The sequence below is a fragment of the Perognathus longimembris genome, chromosome 3 (genome assembly GCF_023159225.1).
Source record: "Perognathus longimembris pacificus isolate PPM17 chromosome 3, ASM2315922v1, whole genome shotgun sequence".
Taxonomy (NCBI): Eukaryota; Metazoa; Chordata; class Mammalia; order Rodentia; family Heteromyidae; genus Perognathus; species Perognathus longimembris.
This window is the reverse complement of record NC_063163.1, coordinates 118,377,801-118,390,130: the sequence shown is the minus strand read 5'-3', so window position 1 is coordinate 118,390,130 and position 12,330 is coordinate 118,377,801. Positions and strand designations below refer to the sequence as shown.

The 12,330-nt window shown below is 54.8% G+C and overlaps 1 protein-coding gene across 1 annotated transcript in view; it reads right to left on the bottom strand.

The window, feature by feature from the left end:
• Window positions 1–12,330, bottom strand: part of Pou2f3 (POU class 2 homeobox 3) — a 55,070-nt gene that overhangs the window by 2,246 nt on the left and 40,494 nt on the right. Inside the window, exons 6-12 of the mRNA XM_048344004.1 lie at window positions 11,786–11,868; window positions 8,566–8,748; window positions 8,127–8,268; window positions 6,737–6,873; window positions 5,085–5,246; window positions 1,406–1,472; window positions 42–177 (exon numbers count right to left, since the gene is read on the bottom strand). Of these exons, the coding sequence (XP_048199961.1) occupies window positions 42–177; window positions 1,406–1,472; window positions 5,085–5,246; window positions 6,737–6,873; window positions 8,127–8,268; window positions 8,566–8,748; window positions 11,786–11,868 (910 nt within the window). The remainder of the gene's footprint in view (window positions 1–41; window positions 178–1,405; window positions 1,473–5,084; window positions 5,247–6,736; window positions 6,874–8,126; window positions 8,269–8,565; window positions 8,749–11,785; window positions 11,869–12,330) is intronic.

The window sequence follows — 12,330 nt, the reverse complement described above, 5'->3', positions numbered from 1 at the left end:
CCAAGGCACTGGCGGGCAGGCCTCTCCTCCCTGCGGCTCACCCTGAGGAGTTAAAGCTGGAGGAGGAGTTCATCATCGCTTTGGAGTTATTTTGAGATGCAGTTGGGCTGCTGGTGTGGAGTCCTGAGCCAGGAGACGAAGGCCTGCTGTTGTTCCCAGGGGAACAGGATGACGTTACTAGGACAAGGAGAGGCAAACACAAGAGGAAAATAATGTGGCCCAGTCCAGGCACCTCGTGACATGGCCCTGCCAACACTGGACTTCCGGCTGTAACCCCAAAGAGAGTTCACCCTGTCCTGTCCTCCCCCCTCCCCCCCACTCATCTACCTACCTCCCACCCTGCTGGCCTCCGTGTCCACCTTCCAGCCCATCCCCAGAGGGGCTGTCATCAGAAATGCTTTTTGCAGCCCAGGTTCTCAAGAGCCGCATGGCTGGTTCTGCAAGGCAAAGACTTGCCAAATGCAAAAAAGACAGATGCCAAAATCATCCTACTCCAGGACACACCCTGGGCTGGGTATTGGCAGCCCCAGATGGAGAGGCAAGACAGGAGCGAGATTCCCAAGCTTAGAAAAAGGAGAGGAGAGAAAGAAAAGTATATCGAGGACAAAGAGAAGCTCGGGGCGCAGTTAGAGACTGCCAGTGAGCGGCTCTAGCTCTCTGACTGGCAGGAGGTCGTCCCAGGAGAGCATCAACCCGGAATGAGGGGACTGCTGAAATTTCCTCTTGGTCCTGGGCTACGGCTTTTTCCCTGACACTCATTTTCATCCTCTGTAAAAACGATACATTTGACTACATTGAAAGTTCCTGTGTGGAGTTGTCCAGACAGCATTCCATGGATGAGGTGACCTATCTTTTACCATCCAAACTAAGACACTTGAAAAAAAAACAAATGGAGAAGAGCATTTGGATGGCTATGTCAGCACCCAAGGCGGCCGCAGATCACTCGGTCTAGCTCTTCAAAATGCTACAGGTACTTCTGGAAAAAATGAAGAGTCCTGGAGGAAGGAGGATGCAGTCCTGCCTTCCCCGCCTGCTGGTGCACCTCCTATAGGAATGTATTACGCCCTGGAGTGCTGTGATTAAAACCAAACCAAACACACGTTTGTTTAAACTTCGCTTACCCCGCATTTCCTAGGCTTCTTTGATCATGAAACCCTGTTTTCTCTAGCACAGATTTTTAATGTCCTTTGAAACCAATGTAGGGCATGTTTCCTTAGATAGATCTCTTTCGGTCCTAATGTCTGTTACGCAAAGGAATTCTGGTGCTGTCTAGCAACCTCAATTAATGAATTAATGATGGGTGGCGCTGGAATTTGAACTCAGGGCCTCAGGCTGGGTAAGCAGGTAGGTGCTCTACCACTTGAATGCATGCGTTTAGTCCCAGGAACCTCATTCTAAAGCTCACCTGTTCCTGGCATGGTGCTATGAGCAGGAGGGACAGAGAGGGGTCCCAGGGACCCTGACGGAGAGATCTGAAAGGCAAGCGAAGGTTGTTATAAGTCTTCATTCCAGCTCCCTGCCCCAACCTCAGAGGGACCTCGAAAGGGACATGAGCCAGGTGCCAGTGGCTCACTGCCTGTCACCCAGGCTACTCAGGAAGCTGAGATCTGAGGGTCACGGTTCAAAGCCAGCCAGGGCAGGAAAGTCCATGAGATTCTTACCTCCAATAAACTACTCAGAAAAAGCCAGAAGTGGCACTGTGGCTCAAGTGGTAGAGTGCTAGCCTTGAGCACAAAGAGGCCCAAGAACAGTGCTCAGGCCCCTGAGTTCAAGCCTCTAGACCGGCAAAAAAGAAAAAGGACTTGAGATGTTTGAGTGTCACTGCCCAGGTAGACTGGGCTCCTCCTTCCCACAGTTTCTATCCTTAGAACAGCCTAGAACACTGTGGAATCAAAGAGAACCGAGAAGATCCCATCATTCACCATCGGCATGATTTGGGGCAAGTCACCCAACCCCCCTGACATTTGGTTTTCTTATCTGTAAAGCAGCAGCGATACCTCCCCGATTAGTTCCTTTTAATTAAGGTCTAATGAGCTAAGGTCCATAAAGGTTCCAACCCAAAGACTAGCAAAGAGCTCCAGCGTGTTAAATACTCGTTCTCTTCCTTCCTGAAGGAAAAGCCAGGGACTCGTGGAGATCACTAAACACTTGGTTAACTCTTCCTTGGCCCTGAGGTCTGTCTACCTGGACTCCCCTTACTCTTCTCCTGCACACAGGCGCCGCTTGGAGCAGTGTTTCCTTACGTGCTGCTCAAGGCCCCGTGATTTAGTGTTCCTGCCCTCCTCCTTCCCCAGCCTCCCCTCCCAACAGGATGGAACATGTTCACATTTCTTCATTAATCAGCATTGGTTCTTGCTGCTTCCATGTACCTCTCCCTTGACAATGAGCCTCCTCAGTAGGCCGGGGGGCCCCGTGAAGGGTGGGGATGGGTGTGGGGCGCAGTTTAAGAGGGTGGCAAGGGTGGTGAGAGATGCTATCACGCGGCTCCCTCTTTCTCCTCCCCTCCCTGACTGCCACACCCAAGAAAAGTTGTTTTCAAATAAATAATAAATGGATAGAGTCACAGTGACCCACTCTTTCCATTGCCTTCTGAGAACAGATCACCCATCTGCCAACATATCTATAGATGGGGCCGCTGGAGCTCGGCGCGCGCCGTATTTATTCGTGCCAGACAGACCCTGGGCCGGAATTACCTGTGTGCGCACGCACACGCGCAGGCGCAGGCCAGTCTACGTGTCCCCGGCTCCAAGTAGGCCATGAGTATTTACGACGGCAATGATGAGTGATCAGCATGCTGCCTTCCAACTTAAAATGTCCAACGGCTCCTCAGAGCTTTTAGGGTCCCCTAGCGCCCCAGACATGTCAGGATCCAGCCTCATCAGCCTCTGTAATTTTGAGTCCCAAGCTCTTGGCTCCAGCCAGGCGGAAGCTCTCCGTGGGATTCCCCCAAAGGCAGCAGGGTGCTCCTAATTGCATGCTTCTCCCGGGTTGTCCCTTCTGCCTGCTCCACTCCTCTAGTCTTCGAACAAATTAGGGCCTCCACCCTCCTGAACCCCATTCTGAATCCAGTGTCTTTCATCACGGTTCCCATAGCACTCCTACAGCGATTCTCCCGGCTACTTGGTTGCAGCAGGTGGCCTCTTCTGGTTCTTCCTTCTCCATTTCTTCCCTCGGTCCTCTTTAAAGAGGATCGCAGCGTTGGGACACGGACTTCCCATGGCCACCCGTGCCCAGTGCCTTCTCCCCGACCCCTGTCTCCACCTCAGCTCCTCTCCTGGCCTCCACCATTCCACGTGCCTACCCGCAGTCCCGTGGCGTGAAGGACTGCAGTCATCTCCTTTTTCCCACTCTCAAAGCTGCTCATTCCATTTGCTTTTTGCATCGTGTTGTTACCGTCTACCCAGTTGGCCCGGCCCGCATGCTCAGTCATTTCCTTTCTGGCTGTCCTGGCTGTCCATAGACAGCCAGCTTTCCGAGTACTAGCCAAGACCTTCTTCCAGTTGTTTCTTAAATTCATCCCATCCTCTCTTTCTTACCATGTGGGTTTGCTTCAGCCTTGTTACTTTTAACTACTTTTCTTTGGGGCTGGGCAATACTGGGGTTTCAACTCAGTGTCTTGCACTTGCTGGGAAGGTGCTCAACCAGTTGAGCTATGTCCACAACCAGCCTCATTATTTTGCTGCTGAATAATTGAAAGAGGTGCTGGTAACTTGCACCTGTAATCCTAGCTACTCGGGAGGCTAAGACCTGTAGATTGAGGTTCAAAGTCTGACTGGGCAGGCAAATCTGTGAGACTCTTATCTTCAATTAACCAGCAAAAAGCCTGAAGTGGAGGTGTGACTCAAGTGGTAGTCAGTCAGCCTTGTGTGAAAAAGTCAAGCAAGGACATGAGGCCCTGAGTTCAAGCCCCAGTATTAGCACAAACATATACAAACATATACGTGTATACATATATATATATATGTATATATATATATATATATAAATGTAACCAATCTTGTATCTTTTCAAAAAATTTAGATCCAAGACTGGACTTCAAACTGGATACCTGACATATTCACTCACCGGCTGGCCTGGGACCAATTGAGCCATGCCTCTGACCCCCAGTCTGGCTCCTTTGAAGCCATGCTTCCTTTATTCTGAGTTCCAAACAATTGTTCAAAAAACATCTCCCAATAATTCCCACAAGCCTTTGCTCTCCTGAGCACTGCCCGCCACCTCTTCATGACCCAGGCCCTGCTGACCAGTCCGGCCTCAACATTCCTCCACATGGAACCACTCACATATCGGTAAGTGTGCAAGTGTGTCTCTCCTTCCCCTCCCTCCTCATTCCTCGCCCTGGTGTGTGCTCCTGTCACCCCTATTTTTCTCTCCTCGTCCCCATGGATTCCAGACAGGTATTAATGATCTCCTTAGGGAGGCCTCAGTAATCACTACCTCTCGGGCTGAGCTCTGTTAGCTGCTGCCCCTAGCTCTCCCCGGAGGGCAATCCTGTTTATCATTTGTTGATCTGTCTATTCCTCTGCTAGGCAGCAAAGCCCTCTGGGAACAGGGAACAAATGGTGTTCATCTTTGTATCCCTAACACATAGTAGATGGTCAGTGGATGTTTGGTAACCAGCAGTGGTGTGGTGTTTGTGGAAGTTTTATGCCTTACACCAACAAGACTGAATTCCCACCACCCTTTCCCATACCGTTTTTGGATCTCAGTTCAAATGCCACCCCAGAGAAATCCTCTCTGATCTCCCTATTCAATCAGCATCCTCACTCTGTCCCTTTCTTCCTGTTCTTCTTCTTTGGAGGAACGAAGTTAGGGGACAAGGTCTCCCTATGTCATGCACACTCCTGACCCTCCTCTTCCTACCTCCTAAACGCTGATGACAGGTGTGAGGGCTCTTCCGGCTTCTCCCCCTTCTTTGTAGCACATAATTATATGTTATATCCAGCACCCATTTGCTTATTTGTGTGCTACTCAGCTCCTTCCTTACTAACCACCAGCATGGAGAAGACTGCCCCCTCCCCCTGGGTTTTAGGACACCCCCGACCTCCCCTCTGGGCCTGGCAGGGCCCTGGCCCCTCACTCACCAGCCGGGAGTTGTAGATGGGAGACTTGATAGGCGTGGCCACGGGGCAGTTGATCCTCTTCTCTTTTTGGCGCCGGTTACAGAACCAGACCCTCACCACCTCCTTCTCCATGGACAACTGCTCTGCAATCATGGAAATCTCTTCTGAGCTAGGTTTGGAGTTCTACGGGGTACACATGGACAGAGCATAAGGGAACAGGGTCAGGAATGGGGTGAGGGATAGCGGGAGGTTCCCATGAGTCAGGATTTACAAAGATACAGATGCAAAGGTTGAGAGCCAGGCCTAGGATAAAGCTCGGGCTTCATGGGACACCAATTACCTACACGTCTTTAGGAAACTTGCCTAACCTCTGAGTCTTAATATCTACGGAAGGAGATAACAGAGCCTACCATGCAGGATTAGGGCAGGGATGACGACAGAAAACACGTGCATAAACTGCCAAGGATGCGCTTGACACAGTGGAGGCCCCTAGAGGTAGGCCTTTCCCTGCAATCCTCAGGACATGCAGTAGAGAGGGCTTAGGGGTGGGTTGTGTGGCCAGGCAGAATTCCCAGACCACGCCCTCCCTCCCGCCCTTCCCTGAAGTCCAGGCCCTTCTCCCTAGGGAGCTACAATGTGCCCGCCTAGGCAATCTGCTGGATAATTATACATAATGTAAGGTTGCCAGTCCCTTGTTCTGATCCCTGGCACCCCACCTTTTCCACACTCCTGCACCCTTTCTTAATCCCATCTGAGGAGTTGGAAAAGAAGGGAAAATCTGCTCTGTCATCCTATCAGCAGCAGATTGCGGCCATGAAGCCCACCCCCCCCCCCCCAGCCGGATGCTCCGAGGCAGGCAGGCTCTGGGCCGCGGGACCTGAAGGAGCCTGGCCAGAGGCTGTTTCACCTCCTCTGGTTTTCCCTCCTCAGATCCCCAGGTCCCCCAGGGCTTTTTGCCACAAGCTCAGACCGCATGAAGGCTGCGATAAAAGCGCCAAATGGCCGTAAGTTCTTAAAGGTGCATGGGAGCCAGGAGTAGGAAAGAAATGCATTCCGATGGCATTGGTGCTGGATTATTCCTCTTTTCTTTCTACTTCTCTCCTTGTATTTCCCATACTGTTAACAGTGGGAATTGGATTACATGTTTTTTTTTAATTTGAAAAACAACATTGATTTTCAGAGAAGATAATTGATATACAACCCCCTGGCTTTACCCTCGTGAACTGGAGTACCTACAGAAATACTCTCCCTAGATTCTGTTCTTCAAGTCTCCCCGTGAGAGGGATAATGGGCCCCAGCACAAGAAGGCTCCGTGGGGAAGGAGAAGTTTCTGGAAGCCTGGGAGAAAGGCAGCCTCTGCTGAAATCCCTAGGTGCCTGGGAACACGGGGTGACAGCTCCCCTTCTGGCTTTCTTGTGGTTCATTGGAGATAACTATCTCACAGCCTTTCCTGCCTGGGCTGGCTTTGAATCATGATCCTTAGGTCCCAGCCTCCCGAGTAGCCAGGTGGGATTTGCTTTTTTGCCCATCTTCCTGGCGGGGGAGGGGCAGTTGGCACTGGCGTCTGGAGGCCCGGGCCGGGCCCATCCACCCCTCTGGCCACAGGGCACCTGCTCACCTACCTGTGGGAGGAGGTCCCCTGCTCCCCCCCCCCGCCCCCGTGGGCCACTCACATCTTGAAACCTCTTCTCCAGAGTCAGGCGGATGTTGGTCTCGATACTGGTCCGTTTCTTCCTCTTCCTGCCAAACACTTCGCTGAGGGTGGGGTAGGAGGCCGGCGCGCCTGCCGAGGGGTCTGACGGAGAAGACTCTGAAGGGAGGGGAGGAAGGAAAGGAAGCTCAGACGCAGGGACACCTGAGCCTTCCCAGGGGGGTCTGCAGTGGCACGGTCAGGACCGAGGGTCCAGTGTTAGCCATCACTCTCGGGAACACCAGACGCCCTCCCACTCCCGCTGGAGGGCCTGCTTCACAGACAAGCCTGCGTGTGAGTGCCAGGCAGAGCGCACTAGCACTCTGAGCCCCAAAGCCATCAGAGCGCATGCACGGAGGGACTAAGCCTGCAGGGTGGGGGGGAGGGACAGGCCTTACTGGAGCCCGCTCACCAGGTAATAGGGGAGAGACTCCACGGCTTCCCGTCCCTTCTTCCTGTCCCTTGGATGCTTCACTGAAAGCATCTCAGGGACAGCCTGGGGGCGAGCGGGGCTTCTGTCCTTGGCCACGCTTCCTCGTGGAGGACTTCCAGAGCCGTGCCTGCCCTGCCCGCCTGCTCCACGCCAGCCCCGGACCCTCACAAGCCCACCGGACAGAGCCCAGCCCTGGAGACGAACTCCTCCCTCTCTCCTGCCCTCCCTTCTCTCTCTCCCTCCTTCCTGTGCTCCCCGCCTCTCCACCCTGAGCCAGGCAAGCTCTAGACCACCACACCTCCCTTGGGAAGGCTGGCAATGACCAGAGGAGGGGCGGGCGCTACTAGCGACTGCCCTACAAGACAGAGGCCAGCCTCCAACAACAAAGGCTCACCCGGCCCAACTGCGTGAGACCTTCCACACCCCGCATTACTCCCTGACACCAGGCTTGCTCCTTCCCTCCCCGTCCCGCAATCGCCACTCCTCACCCCTGGCCCTGGACTGCACCCTTCACCAGCGGGGCAGTACTGGACCCTGATGGAGTCCTCCTGTCCACCTCCCCCTCCTGGGGTCAGGTTTTCCCGGCCAGGTCTGACCCTAGGCGCTGCCTGGCCCCTCGCATCTGGTCCAGACGGGTCAGGGAAAGGGCTGTGTGCGGCCTCTCCAGAGCCCGGGCCTGTTACAGGCAGCGATCTGAGTCAATGCAGTCTGGTTGGCGGACCAGACACTGCCTCCAGAAGCTGTTCTGAGGCCTAATGGGCGGAAAGCCAGCCCTCACCCCTCGGGGGCTTTCTTGGGGCCATTTTCATCTTCCTTGACTGTTTCCACTGTAGACTCAGGTGGAGAAGGAAAGGGTGTTATGTCTTGATGCCCTAAAGGCTCAACGCAGACACGCCCGTAGAGCCACCCCAGGGGCCCTTCCTGCCGCTGTCGCACCCACCTGCATCGTTTAGCCACTTCTCCAGCAGCGGCTTGAGCTTGCACATGTTCTTGAAGCTCAGGTTGAGGGCCTCGAACCTCGAGATGGTCGTCTGGCTGAAGTCATTGCCGTACAGCTTCCCCATGGCCAGCCCCACGTCCCCCTGTGCAGACAGCCGAGGAGGAGGAGGAGGAGGAGGATGAAGGCGGGGCCTCCTACCCTATGCCCCCACCGCAGCCCGTCAGCACCCGCACCCCGACTCCTCTCCTTCCCAAGTCTTTCCCCCTCGATGGTGGAACTCCGGCTTCTCGCCCCGCCTGGCCTTCCGCCCTCGCCCTCCACGGGCCCAGGTGGCCCGTGTTCCGTCCACTCGCAACTGCGCTCCAGGAGCCCGAGCACCCACGCACGCCGCGGGGAGCCCGCTGCCTCCTCCCCCCCCCCACCCCCACTCCGCGCGAACCTGGGTGAAGCCCAGCTTAATGCGCCGCTGCTTGAAGGTCTTGGCGAACTTCTCCAGCTCCTCCAGGTCGCTGGGCTCGTCCGAGCCCCCCGGGCCTGGGAGATGCTTGGGCACGGGGAGGTGCGGAGAGGCCTCCAGATGGGGGTCCAGAGAGGATCCCGGCAGCCCCGGGCGCCCCACTGCCTGAGAGGGAAGGCACGCCACGCTGACCCACAGAGACTCAACGGGGCGCTGTGTGGCGCGAACTCAGGAGGGCGTCCCCATCCCGTCCCCGTCCCGTCCCCGGCCCCGGCCCCAGGGTGCTGAATCTTAGTTCTGCAAGGGGAATGGAACTGGAAATGGGAATTTCTAGGAAGGTGGTGAGAGTTACTGGAATACGTGGGTAGAAAGGAAAAGGGAGGCTGGGCCCCCACCGGGGCCTCAAGCCTGTCATCCTAGCCACTCAGGGGAGGTTGAGATCAGAGGATCGGGGTTCAAAGCCAACCTAGGTAGGAAAGTCCATGAGACCCTTATCTTCAATTAACTTACCACTCCCCACCCCCCGAAAAGCTGGAAGTGGAGCTGTGGCTCCAGCGGTAGAGCACTGGCTTTGAACAAATAAGCTAAGGGGCAGTGCCCAGGCCCTGAGATCAAACCCCAGAACCTGCACCAAAGAAGGAAGGAAGGGAGGAAGGAAGGGAGGGAGGGAGGGAGGGAGGGAGGGAGGGAGGGAGGGAGGATCAAAAGAGCAGAGGTGCAGAGCAGGGAGGGGGCCTCTCTGGGTTTGAGTCTGTGACTCACTGTTTGTTTACACAGATTATTTCCTCCTTTGATTTTTCCACCATAAAAGGAGTTTGCTGGGTTATTTATAAAGATCCCCAAAACAAATCTCAGAAGGGGACAAGAAAAGGGTTGTTTGCCAAGCTTGTTTTCTTTTTCCACAGAGCCAAGTGACAGAAGTGTCTACCTGGTACCAACTAAAGATAAGAGGGTACCCGCGCCTGTGACAGGAATAGAACTTCCACACAGTCCCAAACTCCATCCTACACCACTGTTTTCTTCTGCAAGACGACTGTGATTTAATTTTAGTCTGTGAAACTGGGTTTGAGGATGTAGCCCAGGTGAGCCTTGAACTCACGGCCTCAGTTTCCTGCGTGCCATGCCCAGTGAGTGTTGTGGTTCTAATCAAAGGTGAAATCAATGCTATCTAGATGCATATCCATCCGAGTTTATTTGTTTATTTGTTTATCTACCCATCTATGTATTTATTTATTTGTGGTTCGGGGACTAGAATGGAAGGCCTGGGTACTGCTCCTTAGCTTTTCCATTCAAAGCTAGTGCCTGTCATTTGAGACACAGCTCCACTTCTGGCTTTTTGCTGGTTAACTAGAAATAACAATCTCCTGGACTTTCCTGCCCAGGCTGTCTGTGATCTGTGATCCTCAGACGTCAGCCTCCTGGGTAGCCACGATTGCCAGCGTGGGCCATCGATGCCTGGCTACCTTCGCCTTATTTGTGCCTGGCAGGAGATACTCTCTTTAATCTCGTCATAGGAAAATGTGTTCTTCAACCTAAAGCCATATTTTGCAAGGATGCTGTACAATCTAGATTTAGGGATCTAGGTAGTGTCCAGTTTAGACTTGCCCTTGCCTGCGTGGATAAAGGGCTTAATCTCCCTTCCTCCTCTCCTTGCCTCTGCCCCTCTTTCTCCACACTGAGCAGACTCCTGCTCTCTCCCAAGCTACTCAGAATCACCTCCCGATGGGCATCTTTATGACGAAGAATGGGAAAGGACTGGAGACAAATTAAGGAAGGGCTCTGTTCTGCAGCAGGCACGTGTTAGAACAGAGTGGCTGGAAGCCATCAGAGAGAGGTTCTGTTTTGCCAGAGACAGGGTGGTGTTGGGGAGAAGCTGGCACAGAGCAGACCTTCAGGGTCAAGGCTCAGTCTTCCTAGAAACTCCCTTCTCAGTAATTCATTTGTTCTTTGACTGGTGTTCTGCCAGACCTCCTTCCTCTCCCTTCTCATCCAATCAATTGCCAAATGGGATTAAATTTGTTTTCCAACATAACTCATCCATTTTCTCTTCTCTGCGCTTATCATGATTCCAAGCAGGTCCCTTTCTCTCCCTCGCTAGGAAGATTTTTTCCCCACTGAGATGGGGTCTTTCTATGCTGTCCAGCCTCATCTTGAATGCCTGGGCTCTGTCTGGTACATTGGCCTAAGTATCCCAGGAAGCTGGGACTAGAGACACTCTGTACCCAACTAGACTGGTCTTAGGTCATCTTCCAGCGGTCTCTTGGCTACCATCTTCTTTATACTCAAATATTAGAAGATGAGAGCACTGGTCCCTCTCCCAGATCTGAGCCCAGGACTCTGAAGTCCTGGGATGACCAGCTCTGAGGTCAAGTCCGGATCCTAACTGGGAGCGGGGGGGGGGGGGGGGGTGGGGGGGGGGGTGGGGGGGGTGTCCCTATTTCTTTTCACCGCTAGGTGGCGCCTCTCCTTCCTCCAGTGGGCTGGGTTAGTGGGGTCAGTGGGGATCTTCACATCGAGACCACTGCAGCCACTTGCAGAGCCCTGCGGTTATTAGGGTTATTAGTCTCCTGGGAGTCTGTGACGAGGGAAGGGACGGCAGCTCCACACGCCCCACGCTGCCATCACCAAGGCACCCGACCTGGTATGAGGCTGCCGCCGGCTCCCAGAGGGGGTGTCTTTTTATTCCGATTGGTAAATAGGCCTTGCATGTGCCCAGGGCAGCTCGGCTGTACAGGGCCCCTCTGCCACACCTTAGTCCACCTACCCTCCCTCCCACTTGCAGGATGTGCCCACTTGTGCCCACTTGCAGGATGCAGCCTGGGTCCGTGGCCCTGGGGGGTGGGGGGGAGGCTATGGTGCTCCTCTGTCTCTGGTGGTTTGAGAGCACCTAGGAGGATCTGGGGGTCATCCTGGCACTCCCAGGAGGAGGTCTGAGCCCTGGTTCTTGGAGGAATGATGCGAGGACCTGACAGATGGACGGACGGACGGACTGGGGTCGGGTGCCTGCCGCAGCCTGGGAGTTGGATTCTCATTTCCGGGCCTCGTCAGCGACTTTGGGGGAAGCTCTGGTGGAACTGGGGCGTCCTTCCCTGTGTGCTTGGAGGGTCTCCAGCCGTGCTGGTCCTAGAGGAGCTAAAGGAGCCAGGGAACCAACCCCCCCCCCACCGTGGGCTGTGGAAACATGGGGAACGCGGGTATTTACCTGGGATGCCAGGCCAGGCCCCGACTGTGGGAGGAGGAGGTTGCTTTGTTGCTGTGGAAAGGAGAGAAGATTCGGCTGCAGACCTAGGGGAGAAGGGAGAGACGGAAGATCGAATCCAGGCCGTCTGAAAGACAAGCTGGACATGGGAGCCCCTCCCTGTGTACCCCAATCAGGTCTCACAACCCCCCTGAAGCCCTGAAGAGGGCCCCTGCAGGCACTTCCGGGCATTACCTCATACAGGAGGGGGTGAGCCAGACACGGGGATAAACAGAGATGTAAACAGAAGTCCAAACCAGTCCTTCCACTTGCCCGCCCTGCGTGCCGAGGCCCAAAGGCCCAGGAGGGTCAGGGCGAGTCTGTCTGGCGGGGACATGGTAAGCAGGGCTGAGGAGCCAGGAGGAGAAAGGTCTAGTCCTCGCTGGGGGAAGTGGGTGGGTTGCTACACGCGTCCTGCTGGATCTGCGCGAATGCGGGGGGGGGGGGGGGGGGGAGCGGCAGGGCCACGCAGCTCAGAGCAGCCGCCGCCATTGGGCCGAGGCTCCCGG